At 42.5% G+C, this 17889-nt stretch overlaps 1 protein-coding gene across 1 annotated transcript in view; it reads right to left on the bottom strand.

The window, feature by feature from the left end:
- stk32a (serine/threonine kinase 32A) overlaps positions 1–16905 on the bottom strand; it is a gene marked incomplete at both ends in the record, with an annotated part of 196378 nt that extends 179473 nt beyond the window's left edge. The window contains 3 exons of the mRNA XM_080749165.1: positions 1779–1930; positions 6433–6488; positions 16854–16905. Coding sequence (XP_080605291.1) covers positions 1779–1930; positions 6433–6488; positions 16854–16905 — 260 coding nt within the window. The remainder of the gene's footprint in view (positions 1–1778; positions 1931–6432; positions 6489–16853) is intronic.
- Positions 16906–17889: the final 984 nt, after the last annotated feature.

Here is a 17889-nt window from a genome sequence, read left to right as displayed (position 1 = left end):
ACAGATATCTCCATATATGGGCATAAATGGACACAGGCAAACAGATGGTCAAAACGGGTCCTATGACAACAGGTATAATGGGGTTTGCATTAAAGGGGGAACCGGCACTGTGTCTGCAACACAGTCGGAGGCACAGACAGATACTCCATATATGGGCATAAATGGACACAGGCAAACAGATGGTCAAAACGGGTCCTATGACAACAGGTATAATGGGGTTTGCATTAAAGGGGGAACCAGCACATGTGTCTGCAACACAGTCGGAGGCACAGACAGATACAGAGATCTCCATAATGGGGATAAAAGGGACACAGACAGACAGATACAGAGATCTCCATATATGGGCATAAAATGGACGCAGATAGACAGATAACTCCATATATGGGCATATATGGGCATAAAATGGACCCAGAACTATATCTGCAGTGATCTCCATATATGGACATAAAATGGACGCCGACAGACAGACAGATACAGATATCTCCATATATGGGCATAAATGGACACAGATGGTCAAAACGGGTCCTATGACAACAGTATAATGGGATTTGCATTAAAGGGCGGGGCATTCATTCCCTATTTACATAGTTCCCGAGTTGGCCAGGTCGCCGACTAGACGCTGGGCCGCCCGAAGGGCGGCCCAGCTTCTAGTAATCTATAATCACAGAGTGGTAGACTAAAGACCCTATAGACTGCTTAAGCACCATGGACAGCGACACTGAGGACAACAAAGAACCCATTCCAAGTTTTAAACCCTAATGAATCACTGGGCTATACATTTACTAAAAGGCATAAGGCATTGGCTTTTAATAAGATGGGCAATAACAATAAATCCTGCAAGCTAATCACCCGGTCCTCTCTCTCTGTATCTCTGTCTCTCTCACCCAAAAGCACTTGAATGGACTCGCTAATCGAGTGTGGTGTAGGCAGCCAAAAGTTGACACAGCCAAAAGTCAATCATACTGTAATTTTTTTTTTACTTTTTTTAAATCTTTTGATACAACCATGATTGACACAAGGAATTAACGACGTTGCGTATTACAGAGAAATGTGAATGACAGAAATGTGTTTGGCGTAAGCAGCTGATACTTTTAACGATGCACCACTTACTGCGCTCGGTCAAAGTTGTGGGTGCAGCGATAGCGCTGCCAAGAGAAGTGAGTAATAATGCCTGTAAAAGTTAGATCTCAGATCAGCGAGTGAATTCAAGCGAAGCACATTTAGCTTTTAGCAGCCTAGGGGAGTGAGACGCGACGAGGTGCACGTGGGTATTCTGCAGTGGTCAACACTGACTCATCCAAAAACCCACACATGCAAGGTGTTACTTTAATGGCGCACACTGTACTTCACTGCTTTAATGGACAGGGAGCTACAGTATCACCAAAGAAAAAGGCGAAAATGGAACTGGTAAAGCATTCACATTGTCATGAATTAGAGGTCTGAAGGCAAGGGTCCAACACAAAGGCTTTATAGAAATAAAAATGTACAACTTGAGACCTGAACTGCGCAAAAAATGTTCAAATGCTTCACTCAGCGTGTGTCACCGCTTTAGCGCTCCTTCAGCAACCATTGCTTCAATATTTCGGCGCTCTTTTGACGATAGTTGAGTCTTCACGTTTGCCCTGCCGTTTGATTCCCACCCAAAGGTTGGTGCCCAGTGATGCAGCACACAAAGTCTGTGCATTAAGCCTGTGCGCACGCACGCACGCACGCACGCACGCACGCACGCACGCACGCACGCACGCACGCACACACACACACACACAACGGTGGCTTACCAGAAGTTGACGAGAAAAGGGTGCTCAAGATTCTTCATGATCTGCAGTTCTTTGAAGACATTCCGCACTTCGTTCCTCTCCACACACTTCAGCTTGTTCATGTACTTCATGGCGTACATTTTCTTAGTGTCCTTCTTCTGCACAATGCAAACCTATGGGGCGACAAGGTTGTTTCATTCAGCCATTGATTGCCTATTCAAACACCTACTCACAGGGGCGTCACAAGGGGGGGAAAGTGGGACTGAGTTACTAGGGCCCAAGGTGGAGGAGCCTTAATTATTTTAGCTATTAAAAAATTGCAGATATACAAGCTCACAGCACGGCACGGAGTGCTGCTTTGTGTGCTTTGAATATATGTATTTTTTAAGCGAACATTTGTAACTCAAATTTTGCTTCTGGGGGTCCCTTGGAACTGAATATTTTGAGATGGGAGTCCGTGGCCAAATACATATCATTTTGGGGGTCCTTCGCGTGAAAAAGTAAAGTTCGAGCACCACTGACATAGAAACACAGGGTTTTAAAAAATAGCAGATCTACAAGTTGAGTGACACGCTGCGAGCTAGTATATCTGCTATTTTTCAATAGTTAAAAGTACCCAGGGCCCAGAATTTGGTGCGACACCCCTGCCTACTCAAACAGTTATTCCTTTTCTCTGTGTGTGCGCTCGGCTGTTGCAGTCCTAGGCATTACATAGCATACATCCTTGACTGTGTTGATTCAACTCAGGGTTTTCTCTGAAGTTTACAATTGTCTGACAACTTTGCTTCTTTGTGCCTTCATCCTTCGACACGGTTAAGAAAGATTCACGGGTATTTACTTTTCTAACTGATTCATGAAGCCACACACCGTGGCAAGGCACACAATTACAAATTTATGTCTTGCTGAACTGTGAGAATTGCATCAATCACACCAGCTGCTGCTCGCTTCTGCCATGCCCTGCAGTTTGGGTGTAATTAGAAAGGAAGGGTCAGACACCTCTAAATGCTTATCCTTCGGGCCATTGATCAAGCCCTCTCCTGGGAAACTCCAACAATTTTCACAGTCGTGATTTTGTTTCTGAGAGTAATGCTGTTAGCTATTATTGCTAAATGCAAGTTCAAGTTCAAGTAATATAGTCTGGGCATTTTATGGATTATAAGGGGTTAACCTCAAACAAATTGCAACAGAAACCCTTTCAACTCTTTTTGTTTCACAAATATGTTAGTAACAACATACTGTATCAAATTAATCCAAAAATCCGAGTTGTGGAACATATTGAAAAAGCTGCTGAAAGTTTGGGTCTCATTAACTTTACCATGCAGTGAAAAAAAATACAAATTAAAAAAAAAATCTGCTTTAAGTAGCATGTGAGGAGTCAAACTAGGGGTTTATCATGATTCTGAATCCATTGAAATTGCATTTGTTTTGCACGAAAAACATTCCTTGGGCTAAAAACGGCTCTCACAAAACTGTCAAAAGTGATGACTCGTCACTAAACCATAGTTTTGTGTGGCCATTTTAGCCCAAGGAATGTTTTTTGTGTTGTTTTGTTTGACCCCTTACATGCTACTTAAACTTAAAGCAGATTTATTTTGTGTATTATTTTTCCTGTATAGTAAAGTTAATGGGATCCAAACTTTCAGCAGCTTTTTCAATGTGTTCCACAACTCAGATTTCGTAGGACTTTTGATATGTTGTTACTAACATATTTATGAAACAAAAATTGTTGAAAGCGTTTCTTTTGCAATTTGTTTGAGGTCAACCTCTTATAATCCATAGAATGGCCAAACTACAAGGACACTGAAGCGGAGCACACACTGGACGCGAACGGCTGCGCAGCGTCGCGTCGCGGTATCGACGCACATGAAGTGCCGCACGGTAACCCCAACTGGATGCGGCGCGCTGCCACCATAGGCTGCCACACAGCACATCCATTTCCCCGGTGGGGAGAACCATGGGAGAACATGTTCAACGCGCGGCAACGCTGGAAAAATAGAACAGTGGCGTATCAGCGCGGCAGGCGAGGCGCCAGAGCCGCGACTGCGCGCGTCTGACGCCGCCGGTGTGGGTCAGTTCATTGAAAATAATGGGGCCGTATGTTTTGACGCGGCGCCTCCGCGCCGCCTCCGCGTCCAGTGTGTGTTCCCCTTAAGTAACCATCTCTCTGAATGCTTCACATAAATCCACTCAGACTGCTTTGTTACTGAGCCTTACTATTGGCACCGCTTTGAAAATGAATACAGAGGCTTTCCATCATGCAGCGGAGAGGAAAAGATAAAATTAGACATCCTGAGTTGCTGGCTGCAAACGCTGTGTATTTTAGCTGCATCTAGATGGGATATGGGCTGTAGACTACCTTGCTCTACATTGAAAGATGGCATTTCCACTATGCTGTACGTTAATATCCGCCTTAACCGAGTGGAAATCTCTTATGTCCAAAACCACTTTTTGGGTAAATGGTCAAAAGAACCTGTATGTGTTCCAATGGATGAATTGACTGAACCACTTTCACTTCAAAACTTATTTTGAAAATAGCAAGAATAACTGATCTAGATCGGCTTTGAACTTTTGCATATCATTCTTGTACGATAAAGAATGAAGTTAATTTAAGAAGGAAAAAAAACATGACAAGGCGGTAGTTTACTATGTTTCTATCTCTTGCTGGCAGTAGTGGAAAAAGTACTTGCATTTTTTACATTTCATTTTTAAAAGTATCAATAATGCAATGTAGAAGTAGGCTACTCTGCAACAAGTAAAAGTCCGGAATTCAAATTGTACTTGAGTAAAAGTACAAAAGTATTGTCTTGAAAATGTATTTAAATTACCAAAAGTAGCAAGTATACGCATTGTGCAGAATCTCCCATTTCAAGTTTTCGAGTATAAAAATATTTGGAAAATAACAGATCTACAAGCTCACCATGCGTCGCATTGTGAGCTTGTAGCTCTGCTATTTTCAATTGGCCGAAATGGATATAAGGTTGAAGTGGTTAATGTATGTTTTGTAATAATAATCGATCTACAAAGTAACTATTAACTAAAGATCTCAAATAAATGTGGGGGCTGCTCTCCATTCCGACATGTCTCCACTCCGACATTGACCTAGGGTTAGGTATAGGGTTAGTGTCGGAATGGAGACATGTCGGAATGGAGACATGTAACCAAACACTCAAGTAAAGTACAAATACCGTACATCTTTACTTAAAGGGCCAGTTCACCTCTGGGACAACCAGATATTATTTTATTGTTGTTTGTGACATGATCAACACAATCCTGAGTTATTTTTTGTGTTCAATCTGTGTTTTGAGATATTTTAGTATTTCAGCATGAATGATGATGCATTTCGGATCATATGAGTCATCATGCTGCATCATATGATGCAAAATGCATCATCATTCATGCTGAAATACTAAAATATCTCAAAACACAGATTGAACACAAAAACTTACTCAGGATTGTGTTGATCTTGTCCCAAACAACAATAAAATAAGATCTGGTTGTCCCAGAGGTGAACTGGCCCTTTAAGTACAGTACTTAAGTAAATGTAATTATTTACTTTACACCACTGCTTGCTGCCTGGTGCTGCTTTGTGTGCTTTACTTTGAGCATCAATATGAGTCAGTGAGTGTGTCTATCTGAGGCAGAGATCTGTGGAGCAGCGCTGCTCAATCAGCCCGGCCCAAGATCACATCTCCTTCTTCTGTTCAACGGCCTGCCAGCCACTGTGATGATTACGCTGCTTATCTGCACAACAGCTCCTATACAAGGGTGTAGTGCACAGGTTTTCAATATGAGGAAAGTGGAGCAAAATGAAAGAAACCCTTTTAGGACTGACGGACGATTCTAAAAATGCCTTCTAAATCCTGACTGAAGTTTTCGGAAACTTCAAATCGTCGCTGTCGGGCAGGAACTTTGTATCTCCAACGTTTCAAATCTGTATGTTTTTTTTTCTCGTAAATTAAAGCCCTACCAAAGTTTCGCACAAAAGTGGTGAAAATAGCCGATCTACAAGCACACAACGCCTTGCGGTTGTTGTGTGCTTGTAGATCGGCTATTTTCACTATTTTAAATGTTTTTTAATAAGGGTAATAATAATAATAATAATAATGATAATTTATGATTATTGTGCCAAATTAACCACTTCCAATCCTGCGTTGTTTTTGTGGACGTCATTATTATATTGGAAAATAGGCCAAATAGCTGATCAGCGTGCGTGTGTCCGTGTGTGCGTGCGTGCGTCCATGTGTGCGTGCGTGCATGCGTGCGTGCATGCGTGCGTGTCTAGTCTGCCCAACACAGACAGTGTGCATGTGTGGCAGATTGGAGTCGATGCGTGTTTGGAGACACTGCACGGCATATGATAAATAATCAGAGGTCAGATGATGGCTAGGGCTATCGCTTTACACCGAGCCTCACACTGTAGATCCACAAAGTGCTGGCTCCAGAAATCTGACACAAAGCCAGTTAGGTCATACACAATAACAGCCAGCGCACCATCAGGGTCGCCCTGAGGCCAGAGTGAACCAACAGCCAAAAGGTTCAATACCTTGACAGTTCAATATAAACTGGCTAGCTGTGTGCTTGATTCAGTGCCACTAGCCCTGAGACTTAAAAATGCAAGGGGAATTGGTTTGCCGTTTTCAATTATGATAAGGTCCCAGAATAATAAAACACTTACTTTTCCGAAGCTCCCTTTTCCGATAGCCCTTAGAATCTGGAAGTGGTCGAAGTTGACTGGGGACAGAAGAAGAGGACAGAGATTATTTTTACAAAATAGAAATTGAATGTTTCTTTCTAAAGTAAAATATCATACTAGACATTTCTGACAGAGTACCTTGATATCGATGATGTGACAATATTTTAGGGATGACCTTAGTGCTTTCAGAAGATGTTCGTTTAACTCAGCTGGAGCCGTTCTTAAAATGGAATCACATAACTGTTATGCATATTCTTTAAAGGACAACTTTTTTACAACAAGGGTTCATATTTTAGATTGTAATTAGAGAAAATAAAAGGTGAGTGTTATGGCTAAATATGTCCTTTAAGACCGGAAAAAGACAATATCTAGTGTCATATCATTTGGCTATCAATGTTATATCCAGCCCAGCTCTATTCCAAAGATAAAAATGAACTAGAAAGGCACAAAAAATGTCAAGTGACCAAGTCGTGACCAAGTCTCCTCCCACTGATTTTGGAAGGCATATACAGTGTCACATGAGTAATGACTCATTTGGAGGAGACTGGTCCATGAAATAATAATGTTTCTGTGACAACATACAATTAACATTCTCCCATTTGTGGCACCAGTGGGTCAAAGTGAAATTGTTTTCAGGACCCTCAACATGCAGTGGTGGAAAAAGTACTCACATTTCTTATTTAACTCTGCCACGTGTTACTTACTTAACTCTGCCAAGTAAAAATACCTCAGAATTATACAAATGTAGGGTTTGGTAGCATCTGCATATGGCTCGTGTGGAGTATCGACATACAGTATACACTGTGTCATTGTTTTACTGATGCTATACTCACACTGAGGCAGGCAGAGTCAAAAGCACAGTGAACCAGGCACGTGCACACATACACATCAAATGGGGTTTGAGCCCCTGCCTTTTTATCCGTCTGTAAAAAAGTGCCCTCTCCAGACCATGAATGCCGTTTTTACTATGGTTAAAGCAATGCAAATGTCCTCTTTTCATGCCATAGCTGAAGGCAGCATTCAAGAGAATTGCCTTGTCCAAACTCTCCTGAACTTGAACGCAACATCTTATGTTGAAAGAATTGTCCTCTCTGCGTAGAAACCAAGCATCGAAAATAGCCGACCTCCAAGCTCACAACTGTTGTGAGCTTGGATATTTTCACAAAAAGGGCCCTTTTAGAAATGTCAGCCCCTGCCTCTCTAACATTCTCTGCACGTCCCTGCAATGAACATGGCATGTTGTTCTTTTAAAGTAATCTATGTTTCATAGTCTACTATCTTTGTGGGGACATTCCATTCATTTTTAACCCCAACCCTAACCCTAACCCTTAACCTAACCCCTAAACACCTTCTGGGGACCTATTAATTTGTCCCCACTTGTTTTTTTCCTCCGATTGTACTATCTTTGTGGGGACATGAGGTCCCCACAAAGTAGTAATTCCCTGTCCACACACACACGCACGCACGCACGCACGCACGCACACACGCACACTGACCCAGAGGTTACTCGCTGATTCTCTGTCACAGGTAATAGTACATTTATGTCAATTTAAAAGTGGATGGAGCCTGTTTGTTTTTGGCTACCATGGCAACCAGGGGACACAATGTTTCTCCTGCTCTGCTGTTTGCCCCAAGGATGGAAAAGCTACCACCCACTGTCTGACCCCACACACATGCACGCACGCACGCACGCACACACACACACTAGAAAACACACATACTGTCAGAGCAATCACGCATTGCACATTTCAACTACAGTAGCAACAGTGAATATACAGTACACACACACACACACACACACACACACACACACACACACACACACACACACACACACACACACACACACACACACATACACACACACACTGGACTGGGCAATTAACCAAAATTATATCGAAACCAATTTTTAGATCCAATAACCGTCTTCATCTTGCTCGTGTAGGTTAATCGAAATAATCAAGATGTATATATGTATTGTTTTTGATTTCTTATACTGTAGCCTATAACAACGAAGCAATACAAAAACTGCAAATATACAGTAGCAAGAGATCTCCAAGTTCACACTTGTGTGTTTGTAAGTAGATTCTTAACACATTGTGGATTCCGTTGATTAAACAATGATTTAATCGCTGAGTGCCAGGTTATTTTATTGTTTTTTCCTTATTTCTGAGGCTCGCAGTAAAAAGCAATCTGAATAAATGTAATCTGAATACTTCAGTTTTTTTGCAGCGATAGCATTTTCTTTCACTCAGGACGGAAAAATGACAATCGTGGCAATCAGTGCTTTTGTAACGGTTGGTAGAGAAGGGCTCGTTTTAAACATGAATGTGATCTGGAGTTAGATTACGAGATAAATCCACTTTTGTGAATCTCATAACACTTGCCTGTATTGGAAAACCGGATTTCCTGATCACGTTATCTCCCGTTGCATTGTGGGAATTGGTGCACGCGTCTTCAGCATCTGGTGAGTTATTAATCGTGATTTAAGCAAAAGTTTGAAATAATCATGGCATTGATTATTTTCAAGTCCTATCGCCGAGCCCTAACGCATGCACGCACACACACAGGCACCCACTTATGCACACCCACACCCACCCTATCGCATGCACACACACACACACACACACACACACACACACACACACACACACACACACACACACACACACACACACACACACACACACACACACACACATATTGCCATGAGTCAGAGTGGATGTATTGGATGTGACAGATAATGCCATGCTCTGCTAGTCCTGTATCAGCGGCTCTTCCACCAGTCCTACTTAGCGTTTATATAACTTACCCTGAATGGGACCATATGAGGTCACACAAACACGCACGCACGCACGCACACACGCAGGCGCGCGCGCACTCATGCACGCACGCACGCGCGCACACATGCACACATGCACACAGACACTGGGGAGTGGAGTAATTGAAGTGAATGCTTTGGCATTAGTGTTTTTGTTTTAATGTCAACTGTGTATTCCATCAAGGCAGGTGGTCTCGCTAAATTAACCTCCATCATTGTGGCTTATAGTGGAGTCCCTGCTCAGTAACAAAGGTAGGTTATATATAGGCCTACCACTGAAGTAGCCTGCTCCGTTGCGTGCTAAGTGGCTAAGTGAATAGTAGTAGATAATTAGTTCATACATATTGCTCCTGAGCACCTTGGTGGAATGATGTCTGATGAGCTCTTCCCCTCTATTTCCTCTGTCTGTCTGTCTCTCTCTCTCTCTCTGTGTCTCTCGCATGCTCTCTCTCTCTCTCTCTCTCTCTTTGAACTTAAAACATTAAAAGATGAAGTACAGTAACACAGCACCCGACAACATTACAGGGCCTATTCAAATATGAAGTTGACACGAGTACAGTGAGAGGACGGCATTAGACGCAACTGCGCTTAAATTGATCAAATGAGCAATACATTGAACACAAGCTCAGATGGATTCCAAGAGGAGTTAGATTGGAAACAGACAGAGAGGAGAGAGAGACAGAGAGACAGGATTTTTACATTGATGGAACACAGGAGGATTACTGAAGAAGGAATTCTCATTACAAAAGACAGCCTGGCATGTTCTAAACTTTCATGCCAATAAAGTACATTTTTATTAAATTGAAGAGAAACCCTTTTGTCATACAAAACAAAAAGATTATGAACAGCTGCCCCCCCCCCCCCCTCCCCCCTCCAGCTCACACACCTGTGGACCACTTCAGGAAAGCTCCCAGCTCCCAGACAGAGCGTTGCTGTGACAACTATAACATATCCTGTGGGTCCATTGCTCACAGGGCCCCGTCAATGAACCCAGCGCTTCCTAGAGCCAAGCCTCAGGGAGGAGGACGGCTAGAATGCATGCATAACAAGGCATCCATGTGATCAGTGGTGGAGGAGGAACTCGGATGTTTAATAAGTAAAAGCAGCAATACCACAACGAAGAAATACTGTTACAATAATGTTATAAGCAAAGGTCCTCCATTCACGTGCATAAGTATTGGCATCAAAAAGTACCAAAGCAAAAGTATTAGGAATATCCCATTACACAAGAAAAAGAAAAGAAAATAGCCAATCTAAGCCCACAATGTGTAGTGATTAGGGGTGTAACGATATAGTAACTGTATCGAAATATCGTTTTTAACTTAAAAAATCGAAGTATATCGAAATGAAAACAGCTAAAATCGAATCGTATCGTTTTATTTTGTATCGTATCGAATCGGCAGTGCAAAGAATCGATTGTATCGATACTACCTACTTGTGCATTGTATTTAGCATTTTTAAGAAGAAAAAATGAAAAGGAGGGGTTTAATGACTTTTCCTTTCCATATAGCTACACTGGTCTATCGATAAATGTGTGTAATCTCTGGGTTCATGTCAAGGTGCAGGTTTGTCAAAATACAATGTCCATGTATTTGGCAGATAATCACTGTGTTTACTTATTTATATCCATAATAAGACATGTTTCCCTTTAAAACCTGCACTATCCACACCTTTCACACAGATTTAATGTCTTTGCTAAATAGTTACTATATTGATTTTAAATCATTGAATCGAATCGTATCGTATCACCATGAATGAACCAATATCGTCCATGTATCGTATCGTCAACCATGTATCGTGATATGTATCGAATCGCTATTAAATGTATCGTTACACCCCTAGTAGTGATTTGACACTGAAGATCAGCTATTTTCAAGTATTGAAGTAGAGTACAGGTGTGGAGTAGTGGAGTAAAAAGTACAATATATTTCCTCTGAGATGTATTGGAATAGAAGTATAAAGTGTTGAAAAATGTGAATACTCATTGTAGTCCATTACAGTAGTACAGTATTTGATTAAATGTCCTGCACTGCTGCATGTACTTTCAGTGCACAATGATATACACAAACCTAGATGTACATTACAGCTGCAATGTCCGTGAGTGTCATTACATCAAACTCTGTGCAGAGGTGTGTTTCTCACACTCATAAGTGAACATTGACCAAGTAAAATGTCATCCTGATTCTGATCACTGAACTAATAGTACTTCTCTTTTCACATACTTGCTCTCAGCAAGTTAAAAGCTCTTGAGTAACGTTCAAGCTAGTTTGATAATTGTTAGCCGTGAATGATAAATTGATTGAATGTTTAGGTTTAGACATTATTCTTCACATTATGTTTAGACATTATTCTGCAAAGAAGAAAGAAGACTCGCTAATAAATCAAAACTAAATGGTGCATTTATAATACTGCATAGATTTTGCATTACATTCACGGACACATCCGTACACCGATGGCAGAGGAAACTGTGCAAGGCACCAACCTGCTCATCGGGAGCAATTAGGGGTTCATAGTCTTGCTCAAGGACACTTTGACACTCTGGGAGGGCCTGGGATCGTACGGTTCCCAAACAGCTGCTCAACCCCCTGAGCCACTGGAAGGACTAGAGATACCACAACAATATCACGTTCTAGCTCTCTGTCAAGTTAACCTCCTATACTGTATTCCCTGGGAGTGACACCTTTAGAATACCCAGAGGAAACGCTTGCACAAACCCCTTTGGCATCTTCAGAGCTGCAATGTGAGAGAGTACTGTATGCTAATGATGTAGCGGTGCACTCAAATCATGCAAGGAAAGTATAGGTCCATTTGCTTCAAGTCGTCACAGTCGGAGACCTTGTTAACATTCCGTTCTCGGCGATGCAACCAGTCCAGCACTGACCGAAACATGATGCCGTTAGCCCTCACTGAAATGTGTCAACAACTATGAGTGGAATATTGTACATCTACTGTAAATCTACTTTGTTGCTTACATGTAATTATGTTTTAAAGTAGCATTTTGTGTGTGTGTGTGTGTGTGTGTGTGTGTGTGTGTGTGTGTGTGTGTGTGTGTGTGTGTGTGTGTGTGTGTGTGTGTGTGTGTGTGTGTGTGTGTGTGTGTGTGTGTGTGTGTGTGTGTGTGTGTGTGTGTGTGTGTGTGTGCGATGATTACCATGACCTCTTACTTCCTTATGCATCTTTCTTTCTTTCTTTCTTTCTTTCTTTCTTTCTTTCTTTCTTTCTTTCTTTCTTTCTTTCTTTCTTTCACATTAATCATGTCTCTCTCTTGCTCACACACACACACACACACACACACACACACACACACACACACACACACACACACACACACACACACACACACACACACACACACACACACACACACACACACACACACACACACACACACGTCTTGGAATATAGGACAGTAAAAGGAAGAATGATCACTCCGTGCTGCAATGTCACAGCAATAACAATAATGTCAAAGGACAACAGTCTGGGTATTCAGACCTCCAAATTAGAGCATATCCCTGATGTGAATTTTAAAACTGGCAATGGCATGATCTCTTGTCTCCGCCGAGTAAAGGCATGGTCTATTTTCATCACTATGGTATTCTCCCACTGGCCAACAGTCATGGGCAACAGTTTCTTTTAGAGCTCAACATTTAGACCGGCCTTTACTCTCTCCATTGTGTGCAACGGAGCAGGTATGTGCACACATAGACATCAAACAAGTAACAACACGTTGCAGTGCGACGCGTTGTGAGCTTGGAGGTCTGCTATTTTTGATATTGCCCTTTTAGGAATTTCAGCCAAACATTCTCTGCACGTCCCTGCAACGGAGTTCTGAGTAGCCTATATTCTGGTTTTCATTACCAACCTGATGATTATACCAGGTGATGTCACTAGAGTTCCACTGAGAGTCAGATAATTAGAGGGTCCCTTGGCGGAGGTCGTATAGTTACGGCAGAGAAGCATGGACTAGTGCAACAAGCTGATGTCTCCGGCCACTCTGACACTTATATCAGCCATCTTCCTACTCTGTCCGTCTCTTAGTTCTTGTAACTCGAGAGCCGCTCAACCGAACGACTTCAAACTTGAGTCGGTTTGTAAGTCTCTGATGATGACATCAGAGATGCAGATCTACAAGCTTGTATTTCGGCTATTTTCAGCATGCAACCATGAGTAAAAACATGATATTCAAAAGACTAAAGGGCCCTACAGACGGGCAGCGGTTGCCGCGGGGGCTCCCGCTAGGATCAGCGGGGACCGCTGTGATACACAAACACACTCGCTCAGCGAGTAAACGCCAATCCAGCTCTCGCCGCCCGCGTACGCATGCACAAACAAGCACGTGTGCAGTGATTTCACAGGACTGCGCCCGCCTGCCTCGCTGCGCCCCTAAACTTCTCCACGCCACCAAAATAAACGGCCACCTCCTATTGAAATTTAATTACTAGGACGCGGAGACCGCGTATCGTCTGGAACCCCTTTAAGACTAAACTAAATCAGGATATGCTGTCAAAATTAACATTGTTTCCAACTTCCATCCTTCCTGACTTTCATCGTTCTCGAGTCTTCCGGTGCCGGTCTAGTGGTAATAGTTTATTTTCCACTGGTCAAACTGACAGAAGGAAGTCTGCATATTGAGCAATGTGAGCTCCAGGGACCTGCAGTCATGAGTGTGTGACATTTTCCAGCCCTGACTGAACAAGACAGCTATCCAATAATAGCCTTCTCTCCTATCAGTGGATACAGACAGATTCAAATACGGCATCCAATGGAAAGAAAGTATCCAACAAACATAGATTTGGTTTTGGTGCATCACTCAGTTGTCAGCACATGCTTCGTCATGCAGGATGTGAATGTGTCGAGAAGGTTCTTGCTGTGTGCTAAGCACTCCTACATCTGGCTTTGTGTGTATGTATGTCCGTCTCGCAGAGCTTGGCATTGGCCACGGTTCGCGGAACGCTTAATGTTTATATATACAGGGAAAAGGTTTTGTAGCTTTTCACCTCCACACATTCACACCTTGGAACTGGCCAGTGAAAGCACACGCTGTGATTCTGCTGCTGGCCACTGGAGCAGCTGCTCGCGGTGTTTGTGCTCAGGGGCACCTTGGCAGTGTTTTGACGGAGGGGGAAAGTTTCACTCCAGCATTTTCCCTGCCCACCCCTGGGACTCAGAGCATGCAGCGGACATTCAGGTCACAGGCTCACTTCTTTAACCATCATCAGCCTACAGCCACCTGGCCCATTTTATTAGATTGAGGACAACTAGACTATTTCCTTTCGATTTTCAGCAGAAGTAAAATAGAAAACAGGTTCCCTGATGTTTTTTTTTTTTTATGTGATTACGCTTTGTAGAGCACATGAAAACAAACATGATGCTTCCAATTTATTTGCAGGACGCCAAAAAAAAAATGTCCAACGACAACGAAGATCATTCATAATGTTCAGCATCGTCCAAATAATTACTCAAATCAAATAAAAACTCCCTGTTGCACTTAGAACTGCAGACTCACTCTCTAGCTTCCGCCGTGGTCTGAAGACCCACCTCTTCAGACTCCACCTTAGCCCATAGCATTTCCGTAGCACTTGCCTATCCTCAATGACCATACTTTTTTGTTTTTATTATGTTTTTACTGAATAGGGGCTTGGTCTACATAGGTTTTTCTTAGATTACTATTTCTATGCATTTGATGTATTGATGTTGATGTATTGATGTATTACCTTGCTTATTGTAAATCGCTCTGAATTAAGGGCGTCTTCTAAATGCCTAAATTGTAAATTGTAAATTGCAGACAGAAGTAAATGCCACGTGACTCTTATGTAAACTCTTTGGCGTGAAGCCAAAGTTAATACCTTCATAGAGAGATTTACTCTACTTAGATCAATGGCTTCACATTGCATTATCCACTTAAGGAAAAGGAATAAATGAAGAGCCCACTTCCAAGCAGCAGCTCCCTTGATGCTTGGCTTGGTGGTGAGCCCAGCCCGTAAACTACAGCTAAACAGATGGCCGTGACTCTTAACAGCATTAAGAAAAGACAAAAACAGTCAACAGGATTTTGATTAATTACTTTTCAGAACATGAAGGATACTGACCATCTTAAAGGGGTACTGTCACCTAAAGGGGTACTGTCACTTTAAAAAGTTAATATTTAAAGAGTTAACATTTTTATGATGTCATTGTGGGAATGTGCAATTATAAGCCAATCAAATTAATTGACTGTACTTAGACTACTTACTGTACTGGTCAGCTGTTGTTGGGGGTGCGAGGGGCAGATTACACTGTGACATGAGTTTCAGACTATTTCAGACCATTTTCAGAGAGACCACATGATCTACTGTAGTATTATAATTTTGGGGCGTGTCAGCAGGCCTTTAAGCTACAGACATGCGATTATATTCCATAATAAATAATGCTTATGAAACTGTGTATAGGCACCATTGTGGCCCTAATCACAAAGGCAAATTCTCATTACATCAGCAGACATTGGCCGAGGTGATACTTCGTTCACAGTTGAGAGGCGAAACCTTATTATTCATTACATTAGCCGTGCCTCGCATGAGTAATTATCATGACAGGTACATTTGTACTGAAAACAATGAGTTCCTCAGAGTGACTAAAGTGACTACTGTAGGTAAATGATATGAGGACATGCATGAGTGCAGACGTTCCCCGTGGATGTGGGCCAAGGCTTCTTTAACAGGTTCAACTCCTGTTGATAATGTTATAATGATATGACACATTATTGTACTTTTACAGGTGCAGTTTACCCGCAGTTTGTCACTATCTATCTGTATCTATTAAATATAGCATAAACTAAAAGTACAATCTTTGGGGAAATTGCCAGTGTGGTTGCACTGAGTTGTGAGGAATCCTGCTGGGAAATGAATTCTGTCTTACTATTTATATTGGATAATTGTGATGTCAAGTGAAGCAGGACATTTGACCGGACATTATTTTGTCCAAGATATCTGGCCTTACAACCCAGATAACTTCAGTTAAAAGGTTTAAACATGTTAACACTTTTCTCTTGTGCAAAGGCTAACAAAAATCAGGTTCACTTTGCTGGACAAAAAGACATCTCGGACGAGATTCAATAATGCATTGTCTCTAGCAACCACACTAATTAATACACACATATCATAACAGGCACCACATACATCAAAGGGGGCTTGAGCCCCAGCCCTTTTATCCGTCTGTAAAAAGTGCCCTATCCAGACCATGCATGCAGTTTTTACTATGGTGAAATAAATGAAAATGTTCTCTTTTCCATGCCATAAGCTGAAGCTATGGAAAAGTTCTCCTGAACTTGAATGCTGCATTTTATGTTGAAAGAATTGCCCTCTGTGTAGAAATCCATGCTGTACGCCACATCTCCAGTACTGACTTGATTAGTTCAGTGTGGTATAAAGCACTGAAAATAGCCAACCTCCAAGTTATTTTCTATATTTTGTACCAAATGGCCCTTTTAGAAATGTCAGCCCCTGCCTCCCTAACATTCTCTGCATGTCCCTGTATCATAATCTACATTTGAATCAAGATTCTTTTAAAATCCATATAAGTATGATGTAGAATGTGCATGGCTCACCCTCTCCGCTGTCCCCAGTGACAGGAGGCTTGCTGGATTGTCCGAGCCCCATGGCTGCTCCTCTCGCAAATCCTCCTCGGTCCGCTCCTTCACTTCTCCAGCACCGGACAGTTCTCCGTCTGAGAGGTGCACATAGCCTGGTCCACCTCAGCCCCGTCTCTCACACACACACACACACACTCACTGGATTGGTCGAGCACATACACACTCATACACCCACGTGTGTGCGCTCTAACGGACGCACTGCACTCACACCCACAGCAGCTCGTCTGTGCTCAACGCAAGACTTTCTTCCACTTCAGGTCTCCATACTTGGGCTCAAGGTGGTCGGGTCGGTCGCTCAAGCCAAATAGTCAAGCCAAAGGCACACTAATGCAGTTCCTTTCCCCCGCTGGATCCAATCGCTGATCAAATGACGGTGTGCAGACAGATGGCTGGCTTTTTATTCCAGAGTGTGTGTGTGTCTCTCTCTCTGGTCTCTCTTTGCCTGTGACCGTCCACTTAACAGGAGTCTAACCTATGAGAAGGAGATAGGAACAATATGACACCTTGCATCAGTCACTGGAGGCAGGGGAGGGAGGCAGAGAGAGAGAGAGAGAGAGAGAGAGAGAGAGAGAGAGAGAGAGAGAGAGAGAGAGAGAGAGAGAGAGAGAGAGAGAGAGAGAGAGAGAGAGAGAGAGAGAGAGAGAGAGAGAGAGAGAGAGAGAGAGAGAGAGAGAGAGAGAGATCTAACATACAGTATGGATGAAACAAAAAGTGTCTATAGAGAACAAAAAAAAGTCCATTCATCAAAATGACTTGCCCGTAAGAGTGGTAGCTGCTGGTGAAAGACATTTTAATGTACTTTAATGTACTTTGACAAACGTGTGTGTGTGTGTGTGTGTGTGTGTGTGTGTGTGTGTGTGTGTGTGTGTGTGAGAGAGAGAGAGGGGGGGGGGGGGGGCAATCACCCAGAACCAGAAGGGAAGTGCATGATTAATTAATTATTTGGTCCTTTTTTTTTTGTATAAAGACAACAGGATGCTGCACCATGCAT

Source organism: Nannobrachium achirus (genome assembly GCF_963921795.1).
Source record: "Nannobrachium achirus genome assembly, chromosome: 19".
In the NCBI taxonomy this organism is placed as follows: Eukaryota; Metazoa; Chordata; class Actinopteri; order Myctophiformes; family Myctophidae; genus Nannobrachium; species Nannobrachium achirus.
The sequence above is the reverse complement of the archived record's forward strand: the minus strand, read 5'-3'. Positions and strand labels throughout refer to the sequence as shown.